General features: G+C 29.4%; 1 protein-coding gene across 1 annotated transcript; it reads right to left on the bottom strand.

Annotated features, from left to right (window-relative positions):
- Nucleotides 1-7,929: 7,929 nt before the first annotated feature.
- LOC114164244 (uncharacterized) lies at nt 7,930-10,217 on the bottom strand. The gene is made up of 9 exons (XM_028048833.2): nt 9,862-10,217; nt 9,614-9,776; nt 9,447-9,490; nt 9,260-9,337; nt 9,023-9,176; nt 8,756-8,908; nt 8,543-8,653; nt 8,294-8,359; nt 7,930-8,178 (listed from the first exon to the last, which is right to left on the bottom strand). The coding sequence occupies exons 1-9, from the start codon at nt 10,110-10,112 to the stop codon at nt 8,083-8,085; spliced, it is 1,116 nt and encodes a 371-aa protein (XP_027904634.1). The 5' UTR covers nt 10,113-10,217; the 3' UTR covers nt 7,930-8,082.
- Nucleotides 10,218-10,818: the final 601 nt, after the last annotated feature.

Genomic DNA, 10,818 nt, shown 5'->3' with positions numbered 1-10,818 from the left:
TTTCCTTTCTTCTCTTCCGAACAACGCTTTGTTTTTCTTAACCAATGCCAACATTCATGTTCGTTTAATATGAAAGTGTCTCTGTCAAAAAGAATGCAGTCATGCCTTTGTTTATTTATATTTATGAGGGTTATTCTAAAAGAATTAGTTTATGTGTGTGATCAAATAAAAAATACATATAATATTCAACATTGTTATATATGATATAAATAATAGCAATAATGATACAATTCAATGTTCGTGATTGTTAATTCGTTTTACAGAAAGAAATAATTAATCTTTTTATTTTTCTTTAAGCCATTGTATTTTTATTTTTCGCTTTTTCACTAATTTAGCCTTTAAAGATAAATTTCTTAAATTGAACAATAAAAACAGGATTTAAAATATTCCTTTCAAAACCAAAAATATGTATTATCTATTGTTTATAAATCATGATTTTCAATATATTTATCATAAGAGTTATCAAATTTACCGTGATCGAAGTTCTTTCAACTTAATTAGAAACACATAACATTAATACGATCTAATAGTCCAATTTACATAAAAATTTATGTCACTTTTAATTCAAAACTTTAAAATAATAGATTTTTTTTATACGGTCTTTACTTTCTCATCTTTACTTATGAGACTTGTACCACTTTGATTTTCAATAAATAAAAATATAAAAATTGGTATCCATGATTTTTTTTTCTCATTTATTTATTAAGTCTTTGTAAACTTTCCAAAATAAAAAAGTGAATTATGAATACAGAGCGTATGAAAAAAGTTACCATAAAGGTCCCATCTGACAGTTCATAGAAAATAAAATTAAGATAAGTGTTAATGTAATATTCAAGCTATTATTATAAATATATAAGAAAAAAAACTAACAATTGGAAAGAAAAAAATTATTATCATTATTGTCATTTATTATAATTATTTTTATTAAAAGCAAACACCTATAGTAGTATTTTAGAAATAAATAGAATTAAATTAAATTATATATATATATATATATATATATATATATATGTGTGTGTGTGTGTGTGTGTGTTTTATATTGTGTGTGTAATCTATTCTTTATCAATACTTAGTTATTAATTTTTCAAGTAAATTATATAATAAATAAAATAGTGCTACTTAATGTACTAAGATTATCATAATTATTTAATCACTAAACTTATATATATAAATATATATCATTAATGCTAACTATTTAATTATTCATTAATTAAATTTAATCTCAGCTATTGTAAATTAAAATTTTTGTCTTAAAAAAAATAGATAAATAAAAGTCTGCGAGTGTGAAACATATTAAAATTTTAAACTATATAATAAATAATAATAATACGAATAATTTAATTATATATTAATATAATTATGTCTATTAAGTTTGTTAGATTTAAACAAAGGTTATTCTAAAGCTTCACTTTTGTTAATGATAGTTAACAATTTAAGTCTATCTTATTATTATTATTATTATTATGATTATTATTATTATTATTAGTGGTGGTGGTGGTGAAACTTATATATGTAACGCCCCATTTAATTTAAAGCGCAAAATTAAAAAAAACGTCACACCGAGATAACAATGTAGCGTAGTCTTGGAGTCCTTAACACAACTCCTACAAACCGGACACACCATGATGTCAAGGGAACACCAAATAAAGTCTAACAAATAAGAAATGGGTAGCAAAGCGTAAACAATACATGGGTCACAGCCCTAACGAAAATCATGAAGGAAAGAAATATAAAATCCAGCCCCGACGGCTAAGCAGCGGAATCGCCATTTCCTTGTTGACCGCGGGAACCTCGCCCATCTGCTTCAATCAATTAGATTGATGATCATCGCAAGAAAGAACAGCCACATACAATACAACCATACAACCAAACGGGTAAGCTAGAGCCAATAACATATGCATCATACAATCAATTATATTTTCATCATCCCATACCCACACAACAACCAAGCATGTCATGACTCTTCATTCAATACACTACGACTCGACTCGACTCATCCGGATACGTATAACCTGGTCGGATTCAGCGGATGCCCGCACTTGTGGTGGATACCTCTGCTCACCCCCGAGCTGCTCACCCCCGAGCAAAGTGTTACAAGTGTTACGATGAATCAATTTTTCCTCACCACAAGGTTAGCCCTTAATGAATTTCAGGCCTCCTGCTACTCTCACCACAGGAGTCAGTCCGCTCTAAGTGAGACTAACTGGCTCCTTAGAGTGTCAGGATGCAACCTTAACTTGAATCCTTACCTAGTTATACAGATGGGGCACCACCATGGGCACCCACTAACAGGGGCCATAGAATTACGTCCCGACCACTGAAGCGCGACGCTGAAAGTCTCACCTAGAGACTCCAAGGAATTATGCACTGACACTTACCAACCATATTCACACAACCAAAGAATATTCACCATGCATAAGCATACATTAATCGTACTAACCTTTAAAGCCAAGGCCTTTCATGTTCTAGGCCCAACCCGTTTCCACTCATCATAAACCATCCATGTTCATAGGATTTCCATTCATCACATTTTCATGCCACTTTAACAATGACCAATTCACTTAGTTCACATGCCAACTTTCATACCAAACCCATCACTTATAATTCATGAATCATGCTATGTATACATCATACTCCATTATATACATGTCCCTCATCATACATTCATACCCAACCAAAACAGATCATCCAGAAATAAACAACCATCCAATCACCGCACTGTTTCGCCCAACACCTCGCTCAGGTTGAGGGATCTCGCTTAGGCGAGACAATCTCGCTCAGGCGAGTCCCCCTCCGCCTAGGCGAGGGCTCAATACGGAACAGGGCAGCAACGCGGGATCTCGCTTAGGCGAGACCCCTCTCGCCTGGGCGAGTTGTTTGCTCGCTCAAAAATTTGAACGGGTCGCCTAGGCAACCTTTCGCGCAAACTGGTATGGGCGAGCCTTCGTCAGACTCGCTTAGGCGAGTCCGACTCACCTGGGCGAGATTAACAGTCCTCGCCCTGATTCACCTGCAACAGATGCGTTTTTCCGATTCAACAAAGCAAAATCAAGCACCACACGACCCGCACACAGAAAGCAAAATTGTCCCTAGGATGGTCAGCAGGCTAGAACGAACGGTAAAACAGAGGGAAGGGGCGGGTTATTATCAAACCCTAACGGTAACAGTGAACATAGACCATGAAAATAAGAAGCATGAGCTGAGGAGTGACTTACGTAGAGTAGGAACTGGATTTGAAGTTAGCTCAAGTGAACCTTAGGACGAACCCTAGCAAAGCGTTCAGTGCGGAAAGGAGAGGTGACGGTTGCTGAGTTTTTTTGTAAGAGTGGGAAGTGTGAGTTAGGGCAACCTGAAAAGGGTTTTATCAATTGGGCCAGCCCTAGAATCAAACACAAGAGGGCAACCCTTAACTTTAGGGTAGAAATGGCCAACCAAACTTTAATGGACCTTACAATATCTATTCATATTTTTTATGACAAAAATAATAATAAAATTCTAATCATAAAAATAAATAATTTTTACAAGTTTATATTAAATAAATTTTTAAAATAATCTTTTTATTATAGATAATTATTTCAGCTTAAATTGGAACATAATTTTTTTAATTTTAAAAAAATAGTTACTTATTACAAAATAAAATTGAAAAGCAAAAATATATACATAAATAAGACTAATCATCTTTATATAATAACTAGCGTAACACAGGCGCGATAGCGCCTGTGTGTATGTATTTTTTAAAATGCGTGATATTATATTAGTAGGTGATAATATTATAATATTATTAAGTTAATATATATTTTAAAATTATATTTATTAAAAATAAAGTAAAATATATCAAAACAGATAAAAGAATAACCATTGATAAATAAAGAAGAAGAGAAGAAACAGAGACATCTGATTTTATAAAAAGTTTGTAAAAGTAACGGTCAATTTTTTAAAATTTAATAAATTGTTATATTTAAAGGGTAAAATCAGTATTTTGAAAAGTGGACACAAAAAGGAAAATCCCCTTTATATATTGTTATAGATGAATATATAAAGATTATAGATTATAAATATCTTAACATCTTAAAACATAAATAATGAATGGGAAAAAAAAGTTGAGAAATAAGATATGTTATAAAGTGTAAACTAGTTTATAAAAAATATTGTATATCCAACACATATAATCTAATTTAACAGACATTTGTAAATAAATGTACCTCTTATTTAATTTCAAATATAAATATGCATTGTCCACCATAAAACGTAAATTTAGAAATATGTGACCGAAAGTTTGAATCATAATATAAAATATATAAAGTACTTTTTATGAGAGATTCTTAGTCTCTTATAATACACAATAAATATTATATATATATATATATATATATATATATATATATATATATATATATATATATATATACTATTTGTTTAAAATGTTTAAAATATAGTATACAACCATCAAATTTTTGTAATGAGAAAAGTGAAAGGATTAAAAATAAAAACTGTCCTAAAATAATTTATAAACGATTACCACTCTTAAAAGTTTTTATATAGTATCATTAAATTTAAACTAAAAAATTGATATACTCATTAACTATAATATACAGATACAATATAAGTGTTGTATATGATAACTATATGATACGAGGATTCATTTTATTTTAAAAATTACTAGCGTAACACAGGCGCTATCGTGTCTGTGTATGTATTTTTTAAAATGCGTGATATTATATTAGTAAGTGATATTATTATAATGTTATTAAGTTAATATATATTTTAAAATTATATTTATTAAAAATAAAGTGAAATATATCAGAACAGATAAAAGAATAACCATTGATAAATAAAGAAGAACAGAAGAAGCAAAGACATCTGATTTTATAAAAAATTTGTAAAAGTAACGGTCAATTTTTTAAAATTTAATAAATTATTATATTTAAAGGGTAAAATCGGTATTTTGAAAAGTGGACAAAAAGGAGAATCCCCTTTATATATTGTTATAGATATACATTTATATTTATTATTATTATTATTATTATTACTATTATTATTATTATTATTATTATTATTATTATTATTATTATTATTATTATTATTATTATTATTATATCATCGGTGGTGTTGTTGTTATCCCATTTTCATCTAAAATAAAATATCATCTTTATCTGTATTTTTATATATGAACATTATATCCTCATTATGTTCTCCATCGGAGGATGGGTAGTGTATTTGTCCTTCTACGATCTAAATATATAAAAATAAATAAATCAGTAAAAATACAGATATTATTATGTATTAAATGTAAAAAAAATACATATTTTTTATGTCAAAATCAAGAAAGAAAGTATCATTGTATTGATATCGAATAAAAGTATAAACAACAAATCGATAAAGGTTAGCTAAAATATTTGAATATTTTTAACTGTAAAATAACCTTTTGAAGAAAAAATTTAAAATTAAAATATTAGATTGAAAACTTGAACTTCATAATCAGTTAGATTATATTTTATTATATAACATTTTTAATCAATAAACTCTTAGACCATATATTATTTAAAGTAAATAATCAGCTGAATATAACAATTATTTATATATTTAGTTTTTAGTAGACTAAAAAAATACAATCTCATTAAAAAAACAATAAGTTTAAGTATGTTAGTTTTGTTTGAACTCTCTTTAACATAATTAAGCATGTACTATTTAAATATTATTATTTCCGTGTGTGTTATTTAAAAAAAATGTTAACAAGCAATTAATTCCGAAGGAATCCTTAAAGATTTCAAAGTTATAAAGCAAAATCTAAAAGGTAAAATTAAAGATTTAACCCAAAATGTATTGGATTAAAAATAAAATATGTTAAAATATTCCTTTCAAATATTTTTCAACACTAAAAATGTTATTATCAAAGATAATTAAAAAAACTTGTTAAATTAATAACAATGTATATGTCACATCTATTTACAAAACCCAACATAATATTTCTTTTATTAAAATACTATTTTATTTTTCATAAAGTCTAAAATTAAAATTATACTTTCTATTGTAAAATATTATTTTTTCTTTATTTTTAAAGTCTTTTCCTCTTTTTTAAAAAGTTGCAAAAAAAATGTAGGTCAAAATTTGTTCATTGAGAAACTGAAATTTAACATGTTTTTTTTTTTTTTTTTGCCAGAAATCACTATTTATAGTTGAGAATTTGACTCTCCATTGCCGAACTTACATAATAAACAAGTGTAGATAAAAAGTGTGTGGGGATCTATTCGTGGATTTATTTATTTAATTTTTGTTAAAAAAACAGGAAAGACCAAGTTATGAGCAATTTTAATAACTTTTTTGTTGTCATGATACACATGAGAGTTAGAAAAAAAAAATAATGGTTAAATATGTTTTTTAACTTTGAGTGAAAATTGAAATTAGTATTTCTTAAAAATCTTAAACCAATTTAGTTTTTCATTTTTAAAAATATATGAATTTAGTCTTTTAAACAAATTTTTTTAAGTTTATTTGACGTTTCAAACACGTTTCTCAAATAACATTGAAGCAAAAATATATAAAAATATATCAAATGATATAAACAAACTAAGATACTATAATAAAATGTGTTTGAAACGTAAAATCAACTTAATAAAATGTGACTAAATTGATTTAAGAGACTAAATTGATTCAAAGTTTCCAAGAAGAACTAATTATAATTTTTTTCTGAAAATTGAATAACCAAAAACATATTTAATCCAAAAATAAAAAAAAATAATTTCAAAAATAAGTCATCCCAACAAAACTACCTAGGCAGTGGATAGAGTTACAACATGATATTCAATTTCACTAGAAGAATAAGAAACAATATGTGTTCATTGTTTTTCCAGGAAATGAGAGTCTCCTGGATGAATGAAAAGAAAAATACTGTTATAGACTTACCACCTCGAGAAGGTCACCAGCCAAATTAGCATTTGAGAAGTCTCTCATTAAGCAATGCAAAGAAGGTAAAAGTAGGAATTTCCTATAAAAAAGAAGAGTGAATTTGACAACTGTTATCACATCTCAATAAATTCCGAGTGTAAAATACTTAGATAGTTGTGTAGTTTACAATTTGGTTCATAAATTATATGATTTGCAGTTTCTGAAAAAAAAAATTGCACAATAGTTTTATAATTTGTCAAAAAGATTTTATAAAAATATTTACAATTTTTACCGGATAAATTGCATCAAGATTTGCACTTTTTTACTCATTAAGTAATAATATTTTTTTATTGAATTGTTTAGTAATTTTTTTTTAATATTTGTGGAGTGTGTCTTGACCTATGATGTACGGATACGATACGTGTATACGTATCCGATATGTCGATACGTTTATTTTGAAAATAATAAAACATGTACACAATATATGGATATTGAAAAGTGTGTACAGTAATTCTTAAAAACATAATAAATATATGATTGTTATTGTGTTAATCCAAATTAAAATTATATGTACTAAAGTTATCAACATAAAAAAATATAAATTATTCTCATCATAAAAGTATCACTATAAGAAAACTATTAAATAATGGCCAATTTTAGTAACAAAAAATATGTTAGAAACCAATTTTCTAATTAGAGACCAATTTATAAACTAATTATTTTGGTAGCCGAAACATTGGTAGCTAATGTTAATGACTAACTTAGAAACCAATTATTTTCGTAGTCAAAATATTGGAATTTAGAAATTATTTTAATGATTAATTTAGAGACTAATTATAACTTTTTGGAACTATTTTAGTTGCCAAAAAATTTTAAAAGATACTTAACTTATAAGTATTGATAAGATATCATAAAGGATCAAATAGAGATACTTGTCGGATACGGATACGTGATCCAAGTTGAAGTATCATTGTAGAGATTAAATGTATGGTGTGTTTTCTTATTTATGATAAGTGTTAAAAGGATCTTCTTCCCATTGCATAATTATCACAATTTCCGTGGACTAGGAATATATAGATTTAATGGAACAGAATCTGCCAAATGATACATAATACTTTCTAAGATCTCACAATATCAAACGTGCCAAATATTACTCTCACTTTCAAATCCACAATTACAATGCAAATTGCTCAACAATTAACACCACACAGATATAGCAGCTAACCAACTGGAGACTGATGATTGAATTTCCATCTCACCATTTTCATATACAGACAAAGGGGTGACAGTAACCTGTTTATCATTCCAAATCGAAACATGGAACAAATTAGCATAATAATATAGAACAATGCTTCATTCCCAAAAACAAGCATAGGGTAGGTACAAAAACACATAAATTATCACTCACAAATCCCTCTTCAAGTGCTCTACGGTCTAAATCATCCTCTTTATTCTCCTGCCTTTTTTCTGTTAACTGCAAATGACAATTCAGACCATCAATGCAATTTGTTGTCACACAAAACCACAACATGAAGAAGAAGAAGAAGAACATATTCTCAAACGTGTGATTTTATCAATCCTCATATTGTACCAAATTTAAACTAGATTCATGTGAGAACCTTGCTTAGCAAATGATGTTAAATGATGTTAATGGTACCTCCATTCTGAAGTATTTCTTTATGCTTTGTTGAGGACTGAATTTCCCAGCAACACCAGTTGATTCAATCTCCACGTTCTTGCGGTTTGAGTTTACACGGCGTGCTGCTGCCTGAAGAGTTGTATATGATACAATGCAAGTTCCATTAAAAAAAAAATGAGACAATTGAAAGAATGTTCCTATGAAGAAGAAAAGTAGATGAGATATTCTTACAGCAGCAGAGGCATCTCGTCCTAGTTTTGCTAACATGATTCCTACACTTTGCTGGTTTGACATGTAATGGCCTGCAGAAGGGTTCCTGTTTGTTGACACAGCTTGCCAATTTAAAGAAGCTCTGTTTGAACTTTGCCTTGTCACTTTCACACCCTATTCACAAAATGTATTGGGAAATTTACAATCTTTAACTAAATGTGTATGATTCATTTCAGAAAATGGAGTTTAAAATTTTTGGCAAACTGTAGAATATGAAAATATGATGACCTTGTTTGAGAGAGGACAACTTGGGATCGCTATATTGAGGAAGCAATTCTTGGGGAAAGTCCCTTTCTGAATATCACTTATGGCTGCGTGAATCAATGGTAAACATACACTAACTGCATCCTTCAAATCACTTTCACAACTCACATTCTTTTCCCTGCAACACGTTGCATAACGTAGTTCACAAGATCATAGGAGGGACAAAAGAAGAATAGGAAAATAAGAATGTGTGACATATACCAGTTCAATGATATACAAAGAGAAGGCACACCACACATCATAGCCTCTCTAGCTCCAGCAATAGCTCCAGAATACAACCTACATCAGTAAAAAAACACCAAATGCCAAAGTTTGAAAGCTGAATTAGAAAAGCAAAATAAAGTTGGATTGTATAAGATACCAAAAGAAGAGTTCATAACACACTTACGTGTCATAACCATAAGTTGCTCCTTTGTTTACTCCACTGATTACCTGGTTTCAGAGTAATGCAATTAAAATGGTGGTGTGAACACTGTACATATATATATATATATATATATATATATATGCATTTGATAGTTGATGATAGAGTTTGTGCACAGCACCAGAACCTACCAAAACAGGTTTTGACCAAGAAAACAATGCCCCCGATAAAGCCAAAGAGACACAATCTGCTGGGGTTCCTGACACTTCAAAGGCATTGGCACCACCAACTTGTGCTGAACACACAGCTAGTGTCTCCCCAGTGGTGACCGAGTGACCACACATCGATCTATCCCTGCATCACCAAAATCCCATTGTAAAGATCCTTGAGGGTTAAATCAACCTAAACTCACGAAAAATCATGTCTTGAGGAAACTTACGATTGTGGGGCACAGACATGAACATCAAGAAGAGCATCACGAAGGAGTGCCTCGACGAGGAATGCTAGACCTGGAGAATCTATGCCTTCACCATTGGTGACTAGTACCACAGGTTTTGAAGAAGCTTTGGTTGGTTCCTTGGCTTTGCTGTGGTGCTGTTCCTGCACACTGTCCTTTCTTCGGATCAGTGCTTGTTGGAGATTGGAAGCCAGTGCATGGTTCAGGAAGTTGTTCTTCACCGATGTAGCCATTGCAGACAGAAACTTAGTACCAAGTGAGACAAAGCGAGATAGATGCTCTGTGAATTGTACTTTAGTCTCTCTGCCAGATTCAAATTACATGCTTCTGGATGTTTACATTTATAAGGTTGTTCTTTTACTTCTACATGTTCTAGATTATTTTTTATCCATTGTTAAGTAACAGAAGTAACACATTATCTTTGTTCTTTTATGTATTTTAGTTAAAATGGAAGAAAATAGAAAAAAAAAAAAAAACATGTATTTTGTTTTGCTTGACTGTACAGAAAGTTAAAGTAAATTAACTTTCCTAATTTAAATTTCAAAATTTTCACTTTCTTTTCACTTTGCACCATCTAAGTGATAAGGTGTTTTGTTTTCCCTGGAATTTAATGTAAATATCTTGACGGTGTATAGTTTTTTTATAATATGAATTCAATCTCTGTTATAAAGGCATCACACTTCAAATTTTAATATAAATAAAAAAGTTGAAGAATATGTCACTGCAGTAATTTATTCTTTCAGGAACACATTTATGTGTGTTCTGAATCACTCCACATTTACGTTATGATCATATTAAAGTATAATTTATGATCGTGTGTGAAAAGTGGTTGAACATAAACCGGTGCAAGGATCTTCTCGTTCATCAACTTCTTCACATGTCTATCAGTGTGACCATGCTGCTTCTTTCTGTCTGATATGAAAACAGTGTCTGTCAGAT

The sequence above is a fragment of the Vigna unguiculata genome, chromosome 9, assembly GCF_037176805.1.
Source record: "Vigna unguiculata cultivar grain cowpea cultivar isolate G323 ecotype 2 chromosome 9, ASM3717680v1, whole genome shotgun sequence".
NCBI classification, from domain to species: Eukaryota; Viridiplantae; Streptophyta; class Magnoliopsida; order Fabales; family Fabaceae; genus Vigna; species Vigna unguiculata.
This window is presented reverse-complemented; position numbering and strand designations above follow the sequence as displayed.

Excerpts from the sequence above, each read along its gene's own strand:
- LOC114164244 (XM_028048833.2), bottom strand. The coding sequence starts at position 10,112 with ATGGCTACATCGGTGAAGAACAACTTCCTGAACCATGCACTGGCTTCC. Across the intron at positions 9,777-9,861 it reads CATGTCTGTGCCCCACAATC|GGATAGATCGATGTGTGGTC; the intron begins GTAAGTTTCCTC and ends TTGGTGATGCAG. Across the intron at positions 9,177-9,259 it reads CTTTGTATATCATTGAACTG|GGAAAAGAATGTGAGTTGTG; the intron begins GTATATGTCACA and ends AACGTGTTGCAG.